General features: G+C 39.2%; 1 protein-coding gene across 6 annotated transcripts in view; it reads left to right on the top strand.

Moving 5' to 3' along the window:
• efl1 (elongation factor like GTPase 1) overlaps positions 1-16778 on the top strand; it is a 165198-nt gene that overhangs the window by 79351 nt on the left and 69069 nt on the right. For all 6 annotated transcript variants that reach the window (XR_004105162.1, XR_004896949.1, XR_004105163.1 and 3 more), the window contains exons 16-17: positions 14714-14845; positions 16580-16727. Coding sequence is in view for 1 of the 6 variants with exons in the window: in XM_031300981.1 (XP_031156841.1) it covers positions 14714-14845; positions 16580-16727 (280 nt within the window). In the remaining 5 variants the exon portion in view is untranslated. The remainder of the gene's footprint in view (positions 1-14713; positions 14846-16579; positions 16728-16778) is intronic.

A 16778-nucleotide genomic window follows, 5' to 3' on the forward strand; every position in this document is an offset into this window, starting at 1 on the left:
CTCCTGAGGGAAATATCTGTATCTGTTTTAAATTTGACTCCACAGTACACATGGTTGTTTCCATTTGGCAATCAAAAACTACCAAATAGCATGACACAGTAGCTTATAATATGTGAAATTATTATTTTTCAAAATGCAGTATACACAGTCCTACAATTCAATAACAATTATCACGTAATTGTCTAATTGTCAATTATTTTACATAATCATGGTTTCTTTGTTTAACCACAATTAATTGCTAACATTAGCTAAGGTCCTAATATATAGAAGGCGTATGACTAATTGTTGATTTTGTTTAGATATTCCAAAATTGTAATTATCAAAGTGTATATTGGTAGGACTATATATTTTTATTATTATTTCAATTGTTAGTTGTTGGCACGTTCATAGCAACAAAAATGACCATGGGGGGACAGTTAGAAAACATGTTTTATGATAATAAAGAGGCGTTGTTTACTTCATAGCCTGGGTATTTGTGTTATTACATTATCTGGGTCACATGACACTGATATAACCAAAAGATTTATCCTGGGATCATTCAAAACTTTAATTTGTTTGAAAAAGTAATACAGTAATACAGTAATAAATATTTTTATTAGAAACGATGTAATACACAGCACAGTCTTTAAGTTGTAATTATGACTTTTTTTTTTAAAACTGTGTTTCGTCCATATTGTAAGTGTTCTCTTTTTTTTATTGGAGAAAAATACGTGTTAACCATAAATGGCATGTATCGTGATGAATGGACTTGTCACACGATGTATTGAAATGTATTGTGATATTGTTTTCGGCCATATCTCCGAGTAGTAGTAATATAATATAATAATTTGTGTTAGTTGGCCAGTAGTGCAGCTCCCCCACTGCTCCTAATGCATTCACAGTATGCTCACACACACACACACACACACACACACACACACACACACACACACACACACACACACACTTGGCTCTCTGAAGCTTAAGTGGGACTTTCCAGTGCGAGGGGAAATTCCATAGGATGTTAAAAGAGAGCAGATTTCCGAGGCTCTGGCCTTGTCCTTAATAAAACACGATCCACACAGAACATTGAACAATTTCCAGCCCCACGTTGTATTTTATTGCTTTTCAATCTGCTGTTTTTCCATCGCTACACTGCTTCTCCAAATAGTTTTTTCTTCATAAGGTGACAAAAAGTCGAGCCTAATTCATGCCATATGTCTGGCTCTGCGATGCTTCCTGAGAATGACAGTCACACTTCCTCTATTTATTATGCACATGCATGAGACACCAAGTCCCCTTTTCCTCATCTGTCCTCGTCCCAGCCTGAATCTCTGCCAGTCATTAATGACGGCTCAAACAGATAGAGTAGAAACAGCGTCGACGGATCATCTCTGGAACAGTACTTCCCATCATACATACAGCTGGGCTTGGGTACTATGGAGAGCATAACCCTTCACTCTCCTCCCCAAAATGTTTTCATAATTGATCTGAGTTGCTAATAGTATGATTTATAGCTAGTGAGTATGGCTGAACAATGAATCGTTTTCAAATTGAAATCCAGTTTTGAAAGAATGCAATTAGCTAATCGTGGAGACCATGATTAATCAAACGTGAAATATTTAGTTGAATGTTTGGTGTAACATTTGGTTTAACAGTTTTTATTCCTCTTTTTATTATTATATTTACTGTTTGTTTTTTTTTATAAGATAAATGCTGGCATGATGTTACATATCACAGTTAACAGAAATGTCCTATTTTCAGTGGATTTTTAATTTATTTTTTATAACTTTATTTAACATGATGGTAGAAGGTGCAATATGTAGATGCTGCTGTTGAACTGAGGCAGATCAGTAATTTCAGTTTACAGGAAACTACTGATATTTTTAGTACTATAGTTTTTATTATTACTTTAGCTTTTATAATAAATGTTCTGTGTTTGACTGTTTAATGTCCCATGCTTATTAAAAGAAAAACACTTATTGCTGGTGATTCATATCTATGTTCTTATCCTTGCATAAGAATATAGAGCAGTTTTGATGGTGTCTCATGTTATAATGCTCCATGACATGTTTTATCTGTTACACAGTGAATATTGAACATTAGCTAAACTTTAAAAAATAATAATTGCAAATCGAATCGTAATCGCAATATCTGGCAGAAAAATTGCAATTAGATTTTTTCCTCAAATTGTTCAGCCCTACTAGTGAGTACTTTTAACCCTTTGAACTCTGCGATAGAAATGGTCCATGAGCGCCTACTGTACATTGGTATTTCTGCTTATTGTGATGTCATATCTTCAAATGCTTCATATCCCTAAAGTCAGCACAACCTAAGCTAAAAGGTTATGTAAGTCAATGAACCATAATAATTAATGAAAGTATTAAAATTGTGTCATAAAGAAAGAAGTACAAAAATTGGACATGTGTTTTCATCAAGTTTTACTCAATAAACACATTGATCCAAAAGATTTCAAAATGTAGAAACAGAAAAAGTATTTCTTAACACTCCAAAAGTTATTGGAACTCTGTACATTTTTTTTAGTTTTTGAGATATGCTCATTTGTATGAGCAGTGTGTAAAGGCGTTTTGAGAGTTTCATCTGCAATAGAAATGGTCTACCTGCAGTTTTGCACCGGGCGTCACGTAACGTGATGACGTCATCACGAGCGCACAAAAAATTGACGGTAGGGACAAAAGCCTTAGCTTTCTGCTGCAAAACAAAATAATGATTTAACTGTTTCATCTTAGATCGATTAATCAGGTTTGTGTACGATCTCCCGCAGCCGGCGGAATTTCCGGCGGCATTGCAGCAATCCCGGAAATGAAACGTCATCAGTATAGATCAGTAATTTATCATGATAGCTAAAAAACTAACTTGTCAATGCAGTTTGATTTTTAAGATAACACAGACACCAAATCCTGCTGTTTGTGGGCTCTGCGTAGGAAGGGTCTAACAGGAGGATCAGGTCCGATTGAACAGGTGATGCTCTGCTCTCCATTTGAGTTTGAGCTCAGGGAATTCAGACTGCCAAATAGCAGCTTCGATTTTTCACCAGCGTGAGAATATCTATTGCTGGCCCAAATGTAGTTACACAATTCCTTTTGCTGCTCAAGTCATGTTACACTCACAATTCTGTTCTCCCTCATGCACAAATCTAATTCTGCTCTTACAAATCTCTGCCTATGTGCTCTCAAATTGTTTGTTGTCCATATACACTTCCAGTAAGGCACGGCGAAAAAACTACCCGAGACCAGAGATCAAGACCAGTTTCTCGTATGTCCCTGTTTTTCTCATTTTCCCTCACTTCATACCTCCTTTCCATTTTTCATTACCTTGCCACTCCCTCATTCCTTTTTGTTTGTCGAGAGCCAGTTTTATTGGAGGTTGAAGGAGGGCGGGGTGGAGGGATATCATCTTTATATAACCAGAGTCACAGCCGACTGTAGTTGTAGTTAGAGGAAATGTCTTCAGGCTTGAGTCATCCTGAGCTCTGCAGTCGGACATAACCAGGCCTGTTCCCCTGTGTGTGTGTGTGTGTGTGTGTGTGTGTGTGTGTGTGTGTGTGTGTCCAGGTGGTAAGAGGCAGGAAGGATGCTGTTTTATGTTAAAAGAATGAAATGTTCTCTGCTGCATTATTTCAGTCGCGATGCCGGAAACACAGTGCCGAGTCATGTTACAGTATATGGTGCCAAATTGTAACTGTCACTGCACAATCTATCAACAGGACCACACAGCGTATTAAGCATATAATACAGTAGAGCTGGACAATAAACCAAATGTATTGAATTACCAGTGAATATGTAGGCACTAAGGATTGCTGCTCTTACTCTACTGTATATACTGTAACAGATTCCTTATACTAGTGACATTTAGCCTGGAACATCCAGTGTCCACTTATCTTATTCACCAAGATGTTCCCATGTTTAAGAACGTTTTTTGGCGAATGTTTCGTGAATCAGATTTGGGACTTTCTTAATTTTTTTGCCTCATTCTGTTTTTCAGAACACATGTAAAGGGTAATTTCGGGTTTTTTCAACCTGGACCCTATTTTCTTATGTTTTTGTGTTAGTGACTGATAGGAACAACAATCTTTGAAATTGGTCCAGTATTAAGCGTGAACACTAACCGGCAGCCACAGACCGGGCCGCAATGTAACCCTATGGGGAAAATGTGCATCGTCAATTTGGTCCACTAGAAGTGCTGTTTTGCTATTGACAGGCTTCAGATTATTAAGTGGCTGACAACCTTATGGAAAGGATCCCCACAGAAATAGGCCTTTTAAAACCTCTTTAAGACCTTTCTGTTTAACCAGAAACAGCTCTGAGGTCGCTAGCGCTAAACCCACCAGACTCCATTTAAAAAACAATACTTTTAGCATGTATAAGCCAACATATTTTCACATGTATATGTTTATTTTAACCAAAACTAGAGTTGTGATGGTTGGAAAAGTGGAAAGATGACCTAAAACGGCTTTTCATAGTTTTGTTTTGTTTCTGTTGAATTTTGAATGAAGTGCATTTTACGATGCTAAAATGACACGGATGTTTTTATGTTTAAAAAAAGGAACTTAGTCTTTAACAGAAAGGTCGACCTCCTTAGAAATCCTTTATATAATGTTGTCAGACACTTAGAATATTAATCTGAGCCTGTCAGTGGCAAAACGAGCACTTTTGTTAAGGTAAATACAAGCTGGACAATTGTCCTATTAACTTACATTGTAGCTTGTTTCGCCACTGCCGACTGCAGCGATCTCGCTTAAAACTGGACCAATGTCAAAGATTGTTGTTCCCATCAGTCACTTAGATACAAAAACATAGGAAAATAGGGTCTAGGTTGAAAAAAAAATGGTAGTTACCATTTAAGAGAAAAAAGAGAAAACATTTGTGAATGATTGAATTGTATGGTCCCGGTGTGTTTTGTGACTTGAGATTTAGCCTTCAGACAGCAATGCTGATTTTCATACAGTTGCGATACCAGTTCGTAATTGTTAAAAATATAAGTGCAGGACTTCTGCCTCTCGCCATGCTTCTCTCCAAGTCAGCCAGATCAAAGTGCGTGTTGGAGTGAGTGAGAGTGTGTGTGTGTGTGTGTGTGTGTGTGTGTGTGTGTGTGTGTGTGTGTGTGTGTGTGTGTGTGTGTGTGTGTGTGTGTGTGTGTGTGTGTGTGTGTGTGTGTGTGTGTGTGTGTATGTATGTATGTATACTGCTTTTTTTCAGTTTTATTGTTCTTTGTTAGCTGGGAAGGCCTATAGGGATTGAGTCACCTTAGGGTAATTTCCGTGTCAAGTTACACGGGAGGCAGCCAACAGTGTCCTGCATCTGCTCCAGCTGTCAGCCAGCTCTCAGCCGCGTGGGTCTGTGTGTTCACGTTCCGCACACAGAGCCACAAACCAAGGCTGTGCACCGCACCTACGCAAGATAAGATACAGAAAAAGACAAGATAAAGTGTGTTGTAGGGATAGATCGATTATCTGACCTGTTTTTTTTTGGTTTGCAGATTTTCTGTATCAGTGTTTTATTTGCCTGATAACCGATAAAGTTAATGAATTAAAAAGTGGGTTACTTTGGCTCGGCTACAGCTCTGTGTCTGTCCCTCTGCTTTGGTTTCACTCACCACTGAGTCTGACTTTATGTCACGCCCACAACAATATCTGACTATTTTTTTCTGGGTATTATGTTGAAAGTTTCTCATTTATTAAATAATTGCTTAAAGCATTTAAACAAAGTTTTGTGTTGGGGTTTGTAAAATTCCAAAATATTAATTTTGACTTGACAAAATGACCCCAATGCGTCATCAGATATTAAGGAAACATGCTAAAAAATGCTGAAATACTATCTTTTCTGACAACAATGCTAATGCCAGTATTTTCTCCTTTTGAAATTTCCGTTCCATGACGGAATTTCTGTTTGTGTTTTGGCCTGTGTGTTGGTATCAACTGCCCAGTTTGACTGCCAGGCCGGGTTGCCAGATATACCTGTAAAAACGTAAACCCAGCACGCTACAGCTGTAACGTTAGTACAGCCATGAAAGCAGCAAACAAATGAACGGGATCAATGGAGATAGATTCTACCTGACCTAAAAAAAACGGAATGTTTCTAACAGTTGCGTGACCAAAGACATAACAAACCCCGGGTAAATATTGGAGATGTATTTGAAAGATGGAGACAGCTTAGAGCCTGAAAGGACGCAGAGTTGGCTAATTTTCATCCTGAACAGGTAAGCATTAGCTTCAGGCTAATTTAATCACACGAGTACACGAGTTGGTTACTCGCAAAAACAATTGAGACATAGCCAGTAAAGTGATCCCGACTGGTCCTGGCTAACTCCGCTATGCTAACCCTGCTAACTGCTAGCTAACGTTACCGGAGGACCAGGCAAGCGGGCCACAGCTGTTGACAACATGTTGCCTGTTCAGTGGCCGGAGCCGACAACAGTGAGTTATTTTAAAGGGGAACTATGCAGTTTTTTTTGCTTAATTTACCTTAACTGAACAGCTTTGGAGTCATTGGAATGGTTGTATGACTTTTTTCGAGTTGAATAGTGGTCGTCTCGCTTCCCCCTAGCGCCTGTGAGCGGAAAAGCCACCCTTGCAACTTTCGTCCGGGGAGCCGCCGGCCTCAGCGTCAGGAAGTATCGCGTGATATCAGGTCTTGCGATGTAATGAATTGCTTCATGGCACTGCACACATATGCCCATTCAGGAACCGGCTAACAAGGTAGCAAAAAAGAAGCAGAAAGCTAGGAAAGTATTGTCCGGGGAACAAAGAAAGAGGAAACGGCAGACTGACCGAGCGAGGAGTCAGACACAAGTAAACATAGGAGCTGCCTAATATCTAGTCTGAAGCTGTAGGGGGCGCTCTATAACCTGCGAGCAAAAAGTGAGAAAACAGCGAAGAAATGGCCAAAACTGCATAGCGCCCCTTTAAACCAAGAGAGGGTGGCTGAAAATCGTGAAGAGAGGACCATGAGTTTGCAGTATGTTTAGCGATTATTGCTGTAATTCTAACCCGAGGAAGTTTGTTCAGTCAAGTGGAGAGGACGGCAAGGTTGTTGTGTTGTAGCAGTTCCTACCGTAATTCTAAGCCTTGGAAGTGTGTCTGTCTGTGGGATGGAGAGGACGGCGAGGTTGTTGTGTTTTTAGCGGTTCCTACCATAATTCTAAGCGGAAAAAGTGTGCTTGTCAGTTGGGTACAGAGCTCCGCGTGAGCACAGCTTTTATGACTGTCAATATAGCCAGCATCTAACGTTAGCTACTCCGTTATGCTGTGAAGAAATGTCTGGCTATGTTAGACAAGCGTCTAACAATTGTGGATGCTGCGTTCATAGCCTGGCAACCTCCGTGAACTTCGAGTCTGGGGAGGAGGGGGCGGGGGAGGCGACTCTCTCCAGTATTTTGAATTTGTACTGCAGTAACTATTATTTAAACACTAGCTGTCAGTATTACATATTGCACCTTTAACTACTAATATGAATAAATAATTGAATTATTGTGTCATGCACACAAAAAGTATGCCCAGCCCAAACGGGCTTACAAGACACCATTACTTATAGCAAGTGACCAGATACAAAAATATCAACATAAATGAAACAAATAAACCCTCTTGTCTTTTTTGCAATGCTTTAGAAACAAAAGTCAATTAAATTTTTCAATTCAATGTAATTTATAGTATCAAATCATAACAACAGTTATCTCAAGACACTTTACAGATGGATTAGGTCTATACCACACTATAATTTGCAAAGACCCAACAAGTCGCCAATATATATATGTTAAATCTAAACAACCACTCCGTTTGGTCATCATCAGTACACCAGAACATTTCAAAAATCGGTATCGGCCTTGAAAACTCAGTATCGGTCAATTCCTAATGTGTTTAGTATCTGTGAAACAAAGATGGTGTAAGAAATCTTACGATGATTTTAACCCAGTGGATTTGGAGGTTGGGTGTTGAATAATGACCACCCCCTTATGTGTTGATTAACTCTATTTGTTTTGATCACATCAGAAAGAATTTAAGTCAAAGAGCAAAGGAAGGGAGTGATTAGTAGAACTGAGAGAAAGGTAAGCTGAGTAAAAACAAGGGAGAGAGGGAGAACGAGTTGTGGAATTATAAGTGAAAAGAAAGTCAGAATTATCTTGAGTTAAAGAGTGTAATGTGATTTTGTTGTACCATTATAGAAATATCTTAACACGTCTTTTTGCTATTACTTATTAGGGGTCCAAGCCCGAGTCTGCAAGAACCGGCGGTAGCAAGAGCTACGCCGTTCGCACAGCAGGGCTGTGGAACCCTATTGTTTTTCTACTGATTTTTTTTTTTTTCCATTATTATTCTTCTCCGCCTAAAACTCCTGACTACAGCCTAAACCGTACATGGTGGGGGGGTTGCCGTTTTCAGGACTGACCCACTTCCACCACTAGGTGGTGCTATAGCAGGAAAAACGCGTTTGGCCCTATAACTCCCACACCGTACACCAGACATTTAAAAGCCATATATCCACGTGTTCCCTGGATCCAACTGAATCACGTGATATAGGCCACGGCCATTTCCGCCTAGACTTTTATGCGTGAAAAATCGAGATTTATCAAAAACCTACCGTAGCATCTCCAGACCGACCTGACAAAAAGTTAATAAAAAGAATTTTTATAGGATAAAAATTGCGTATATTACGCACAAAAAAATTTGTGTAGCTAACTATTAAAACACCAACTTTGCCATATCTCAGTTTGACATGACCATCTGGAGGTCCCCCACGCGTTTTTACGAAAATTGGTCACTAGGGGCGCTACAAGTACAAAAAGTTTATATCTCATGAACGGCTCATCCGATTTTTACAAAATTTGATGGGTACCATCTAGGGACACTCCTGAGACCATCTCTAGAGTGGGGTACTGAGGGGTCAAAGTGGGCGTGGCCTATGGGACCCAAGTCTAGATTCACCACTTACACTAATGTGAACAACTACCAATAATTACACATGTGGACCACTAGGTGGCGCTATGTTTTTTTGCCTTTAACTCCCACATTACACATCGCACATTAGAAAGCCATACATCCTTGTGTTCCATGAATCAAGCTGAATCACATGATATAGGCCACGCCCATTTCCGCTCAAAAGGTTTTTTGCAATATCGCGCAATGTGCAAAACCTACTTTTTCGAACTCGTTCTAGGCCGTGCGACGGATCAGCACGAAACCTGGTACGTAGCATCTTCAGATGGACCTGTCCAAAAGTTACTCAAGGAATTTTGCTACGTTAAAGTATGCGCATTTGACGACCAAACTAATTTTCCTAGCTAGCTGCCACACACATATTCATATCATATCTCGGCCAAATTAAATGTTATCAGCGATTAACTTGGGAGCATTGTTCAACATCACACTACGATGCTCTGTACCAAATTTGGTGAAGATCGGCCCCTAGGGGGCGCTATAAGCAACGTTTATTTGTTTTGGCCAATAACTCAATGCATTTAAATGGGAAATTTGCAATTACAGTGTCTCTGCCACAGTAAATGCAATCGAATCTGGCTCTGTACCAAATTTGGCGAAGATCGGCCATTAGGGGGCGCTATAATGGACGTAGACGTGTTTTGGCTCTTTTACTCAATATCAATGACATATTTGCATTGGGAATGTACCACAGACCTTGCAGATCACACTTCTCAATATTTACTGATGTTTGCCTCCTACGTTACGTTTTGGTTTTCGCTTTTGCGTGCTCCTCTGGTTTTTTACAATAAACAAACTTCTTAACCCACTTGACAAAGTTTCTACAACACCATTCATAGGTGCCGATGAAAATACTGAGCACCGACGTGTGCCAGACTGCCAGTAGGCTACATTCATTTACAATTAAACATTGCAGTTGGTGCTAAGTGGAGAGCATGTCATAGTGTCAGTTGAACTTTTCATCTCCAATCCTATCCGTATATCATTGTTAAAGGTAGTCTGTCTATGCATGGAGTTGAACCTTTGACCGCTACGCTTGCAACGACGACTTTCGCAGACGTACCAATATATTGAAGCACACATGCGCATGAAAGAAAGGCAGATCACACCAGCAGAGGCTCTGTAGGTTTTGTCTGTCGTGTATAGTGTGAGCCTCTTCTTTTATTGTCAGTGTGCGATGTCCCGATTTCTATGAAATGGAACTGTTTTTCTTTCTTTCGGTGTCTGTGTACAAGGGTTATAATGTTGAGTTTAACGCAGATATTGCTCCAGGGGTTTATACTCCATTCTTGCATCTTTTCTTTTGGACACCAGATATAAGAAAAAAAAGAATTAATTTAAGGCACAATTTGACATTGTTTATCTTTAGTTTGTTGTTTCTTCATTTGATGATTTTGTATTTTTTGTTCTTTCTTTCACTTACAGATTTTAAAAGTTTGTCTGCATAAACATATGAATAGTTCCATTAATCAAAATGGAGTCTGCATTTTTTTTTTTTAGATTAACATTTTTTTTACACAACACACAAGACATACAATTTAATTTACAACATGAGCATGAACATTTATGCTTTCCGTTCCATACGTTTGGTCCTCTCCTGTGCTCTCTTTCCTTTATATAAAGCCTGTCTCATTTATTCAGTGCTGCCGTGCCCTGACTGGTCCACAGAACAGAGCGGTAGCAGCACTTCAGCTCTAACAATGAATCGTAGAGCACAAAGAGGAGTGCACCGCCAGCCTCCCACACTCATTATGTCATTTGATGTGCAGAATGGCATGGACTTCTTTATTACTTGTGTCTGAATGAGCGGTGTTTACTGTCTGACCTGGTGTACACCACCAACAGCTCCGATGATTACTTCATTACCTGCGAGTTAAAGAGCCCGAGGCCCTTCAGAATCAGTAGAAAAGTCTGTTCTCTAAAAGTGCTATAAATATACAGCAGAATAAACCTGAGAGAGCTGCACACATAGTGTAATAAGTATAGGACATGGCTCTGATACCCTCCCACACTGCAGAACATTAACCTCAACATATCACTGTGAAATAAGTTGGAATGGATTTGGCATCGTTTTGATTTTAACAATTATGATTCCAATTATGAGTCTTCCATTTATACTGGTTCTTATTAATTCTGGATTCCGATTCTTTGAGGGGTGGAGTTGAGGGGTCACATGCTTATTTCACAGATATGAGGACATTTTTATTTAGATTCAATGGTGTACAGTTTTTTCCAGGCTTTTTCAGGCTTTTTAAAATAAAGCCACACTAGAGCACTGCTTACTGTGCTCCATGGCTGCAACACAACAAGCGCCTGGAAGTAAGGTGGCCACCATGGAAACCAAGACTTGCGCGTGTTAAATATGGAACCGATGATTGGATTCAAAACCACATTTTCAAAACGATTCCAGTAAAAAAAAAAGATTCCTTTGGAATCATAGTTTTTGAAACGATTCCAAGTTGGAACTGGTTCTCGATGCCCAATCCTGGTATTGAGGTTGTAAAAATGTATTCACTCTGTTCATACCAGTGTACAACTTTCTGTTAAACAGATGATTTGAATATTGGACTTTCATTGTGCAGCCCTATTTAACCCAGAGTCATTAGAGACTACATTACATTACATTACATGTCATTTAGCTGATGCTTTTATCCAAAGTGACTTACAATTAAGTGCGTTCAACCTTGAAGGTGCAAACTTCAGACAACAAGTAGTAAGTGCAAGTACATTAGCTTTAAATAAGTAAAACTATATATATATATATATATATATATATATATATATATATATATATATATTTTTTATTTTTTTTTTATTTTTATTTTTATTTTTTTTTTCTTTATCTGAGGTGTATGTATTCGGCGGAAGATGCGTAGGTTTTCGGCCATCCTGATGTCAATAGGGAGCTCATTCCACCATTTAGGAGCCAGGACAGCAAACAGTCGGGATTTCGTTGAGTGATTAGTTCTCCCTCACTGTGAGGGGGCAGCAAGCAGGTTGGCTGATGCAGAGCGGAGTGGGCGCGTTGGGGTATAGGGTTTGACCATGTCCTAGATGTATGCTGGGGCTGATCCGTTCGTGGCCCTGTATGCAAGTACTAGTGTCTTGAAGCGGATGCGGGCAGCAACTGGTAACCCGTGAAGAGAGCGGAGGAGCGGTGTAGTGTGAGAGAACTAGGGCTGCACAATTAATCCAATTTTAATCATGATCACGATTTTGGCTTCCCACGATCAAATTCACGTGATCGAGCAATATTTAAAATGCTTCATTCCGTTCATAGAACGCTCTGTATCAATCTTTTTTCCAAAGCTCCATAAACCACTCTCTGATCACGTGCCTCCGTGAGCCAATCAGAGTTGTTCCCTGCACCGCACAGCTTAATTTCATAGACTGTAGCTTAATTTAGATGTAGACAGTCACAGAGGACAGAGTAACGTGAGGAAAATTCCACAACAGATAGCAGTCGGTCATAAGTCGTCACAAGGTTTACCAGTTTACCAGTAAACGCAACATTTTGTCCCGTCTGTGTTGTTTTTCAGACAACAGCAGTGACCGGTGCTAGTTTGAGTCTTTTAGCTCATAGCTTTAGTGGCAGACTGTTGGAATCCTCTACAGTGAAATACAGTCACACTACACCGTTTAGCTGTCAGCATTTTAGCCGTGTTTAATCCAGTTACTACTGTAGCTAATGGTAGGCTAACGTTACCTGCTGTGTAACATCTTATTAGTGTTTGCTAGTGTGACATGCATGTCTTGTTTCTTCAAACTTCAATCATCCAATCCACCAAACACCAAACGAGTCAATGGCAGAATAAGCTGTTTGGCATTGGCAGAGAAGATTTGGTAAATTTTTCATGGTTGCAACCCACATACTCTGCACTGCTGCTCATCCCACAAATGCATGTTCCTTACAAATGGGGCACCATTTGAAAGGGAACTAAACAGGCTTTCTAACGGTATAAAATGTATTGCCAAAAAGCATTATTACCACAGAGAAATAATCTACCAAACACAAATTTCCTTACTTTTTGTGCTAAGTTTAGATATGAACGTGGATAACTTTAGCGATAGTGAGATACTTGCTTACAGTTGAATTTCTAGTGATAAATTGGCAAAAACATTTTATTTCTCTGCTTCACTGCTTTGTTATAACGCCGCTCCCTCTCTTCAGTTACTCTCTAGCTTGCTCCACCACATACCGTGCTCGCGGGCGTCCAAAACTCCATGCCATTTCCACCAACTGACAGTTTGTAACATTGAACTAAAATGTGTTATGGATCATTTTATTTCTATAGTTATGAACATACATACATATAAGTCTTTTAAGTCTCTGCATACTAATGAGTCAAGTGACTCAGCAGTTGAAACCTGAGAGTTGGTGCTTGCCTCTAAAGTCAAGTCAGAAGAGTCTAAGCCAAGTCTTTAGACATAACTTTTGTGACTCACTAAAAGTCTGAGTCAAGTCAACATAACTAAGTAGTTGTTTTTTTTTTTGTCTTAGCTAATTTGCAAATGTCAATAAATTTGTCTTTTGTGTGTTTGTTTTGTCAAGCTGAAGGAAAGTTTGTTGTTTTTAATGTTAGTGAATGAATGAATGTTACTCCTGTACACAGATTACCAGATCACTGACACATCTTGTAACGCATCCAATTATGCTCTTAACTGGCATGTGTTTCCTGTATGAGAGGGACACGATTGAAACAGCAGTGAATCTCCTTCCATTACTCTTCTTGTACGGCTCTTGGAAAAGAAAAGCCGAAACGCACTGAGATCTGTAAATAAACGAGTCCAGGGCTTTGCCTACAACGTTCAGATTTAGCTTGCACCAGTGTGGTGCTGGGTGTTTTTTATAGACTGGAGAGGAATCTGTGAACAGAAGCCTTAGTCCCTCTCTCATGCCTTTCCAACTAAATCTCAGGATGTTCTGGTAAGCTCTGTCTGTATCTGTTATATATTTGATTTTGTTTCATTTCTTTGAATGCCCTTAGCCACATGACACTGGGCTATGGAAGAATTAAATTAAATCCCTCTTCCATACCATGGATATAGTGCAACTCGGGAATTAGTTTAAAGCTTTTTCTGATCCTTGTTTCAATGCTTTTTTTCTTGCTAATCCAAGTGCTGGTTAATAATTTACCCTATGATGGTGGCATCAAAACATACTTGCACTCTTCCATTGGTTTAGCTCTTTTCTCTTCATGTATCACTGGAAAACCCTAACCCCACTGTCACTAGAAAAAATGTTTTATGATAATAAAGAGCCGTGGTTTACTTTATAGGCTGTGTGTTTGTGTTATTACATTATCTGGGTCACATGACAATGATATATAACCAAAAGATGTATTCTGGGATTCATTCAAAACTTTAAGTTGTAAAAAAGTAATACATACATAAATCTTTTCAATTTGACTGAAAGAGACAATTATATTGTTAATCACAATTATTTCTGAGACAATTCATTTTACAGCAAAATTTGGAATTGTTACAGCTCTAATCATGGCCAGCTCAGCTCGCCGTCTGTCTTGCTGCCTTTTATTTCACGAATCTCTCGCCAACGACTAAAAATCTGTGATATAACCAAAAGATGTATCCTGAGATTCATTCAAAACAACTTTAATTTGTTTAAAAAAAGTTATAAATAAATTATTATATATATATAATATAATATTTGACTGAAAGAGACAATGATATTGTTAGTCACCATATTTCTGAGACACTTAATTAAACGGTAAAAGTGTGGAATTGTTGTGTTGATGTTCTGTTCCCGTTCCGTCCTGTCAGGTATCAGAGGTCTGGAGGAGTGCGTGTTGAAGTCGGCCACACTGTCCACCTCCCCCGCCTGCCCGCCTTTCATCCCACTCAACTTTGAGGCCACGCCCATTTTAAGGGTCGCCATAGAACCCAAACACCCAAGTAGGCACACGCACACCTAAAAATTTACATTTACAGATAGCAAACACCACACTAATAATGGTATGTATTTGAGGAGGTAAGTACCTTTCACAGTGTGTCCATATAGGATAAATGTTGTGGTCTCCTGTGATAAGGCAATGTTTTAGCACGCTTAAGTCTGTTTTACTTTACCAAATATACAGTAAATAACTTTATGTATCCCGAGGGAAATTGTTGTGCAGCAGTTGCAGTACAAAGTAGGAAAGAGTACAAATGTAAAATATCAATAGGGTGTTAATACAAAAAAAGTCCACCTTTAAGTCTGTGACAGCAGCTCAGTGAGTGTGGACGTTGGTTGAATCCAATGATGATGGTCTGATGATGATGACTTTTTAAACTTATTTTAGCATAAAATTACGCAAACTAAATCTCACCCTGAAGTACGGGCCAGGCACTTACAAAGAGTGGCTCACAGGGCCAGAACTCCAGTAGTGATACAATGTAAAGCAGGGGTCTCCAACGTTTTTTAAGCCAAGGACCCCTTTACTGAAAGAGAGACGGAACAGGGACCCCCCTACTACATTGCAAAAATTTTATTAATCTGTATAAAATTAAGTTGCAGATTAACCTGGGCCTACAATAACATATACATGCTTTTTTTAACATAGAATACTATTAAAATATGAATTGTTGGCATGATTTTATAAATAATGTTTTATTATTAAACATACATGTAGCACAGTGAATCCTTAGGATTAACTGTATCTGTGGATGGCTACCTTAGTGACCATATAGGCCTGTAAGGTTTTTTTCATAAATAGGCTGATTTATATTTGCTAATAATATGTTGGGTTCATGTTAAGACATTTTAATTTTCCTGGAAACTTTCAAAAACTTCACAATAATTTGGTGCCCCCCCAGCAGATATTAATCAAACAGGAGGAAATAGTGAATTTGTTGGGGACTATTTTCAGCTGCAGATTAATCCACATTTAGTGCTTCAGTGAGTATTTTGGGGCAGCAGGGCAGTGATGATCTAACCATTCATGTTTGGATACATATTAGAATTAAAACTCAAACCTACCTTCACTAGATTTATTTATACTATTTATTTTTATCATCACTGTATTAATGAACTTGGAAGAAGATTGTTGTTCCCATCAGTCACTTACACAGAAAAACATAGGAAAATAGGGTTCAGGCTGAAAAAAAACTGTAGTTAAAGTCCCACATCAGCGGCCTCTACAGATCTGTGGTGCAGTGTGTTCACGTCACAAGGCTCTGCACCTTCCAGATAACAATATGAGAGAAGAGTCCATTAGTTTGAGTTAATATTGTCATCTTTTACTGTGATTGGCTCAGCTGTTTCAGAACTATGAGATGTGACTGGCTGAGAGTGTATTTCTTAGTCCCCACACCATTTGATCCATCTTCCACTTCACTCCAGCCATGTTGGACTCTATGCTGCAGCACATACATAAACCAAAAGAGCAGCTGATGGTCATTGTGCTTGCACATAAAAATAGGACCTTTCTAGGACTTAGTCACGTTGGATGTATTTTTCTGTCACTCTTCTATGAAGCCAAAATAATAATAAAAACAATTTCCTGACTTTAAAACATCCACAGAGCCACCATCCACTGTCCATTCACTGCTACCATTTTCCTCACACTGTACGTAGATGTTATGACCAATAAACCTCTAATACAGACAAATCAATAAATGGGTTCCCTCCTCATGTGTTTTGTGTGCTAGGCGAGATGCCCAAGCTGGTGCGTGGGATGCGTCTGTTGAACCAGGCGGATCCCTGTGCTGAGGTCCTGATCCAGGAAACAGGAGAACACGTTCTGGTCACGGCTGGCGAGGTTCATCTCCAACGCTGCCTGGACGACCTCAGAAAGCGGTCAGTATGTGTGTGTGAACAACCCATTCTCCCTCCCAACTCGTCAAATAC

The sequence above is a fragment of the Sander lucioperca genome, chromosome 3 (assembly GCF_008315115.2).
Source record: "Sander lucioperca isolate FBNREF2018 chromosome 3, SLUC_FBN_1.2, whole genome shotgun sequence".
NCBI classification, from domain to species: domain Eukaryota; kingdom Metazoa; phylum Chordata; class Actinopteri; order Perciformes; family Percidae; genus Sander; species Sander lucioperca.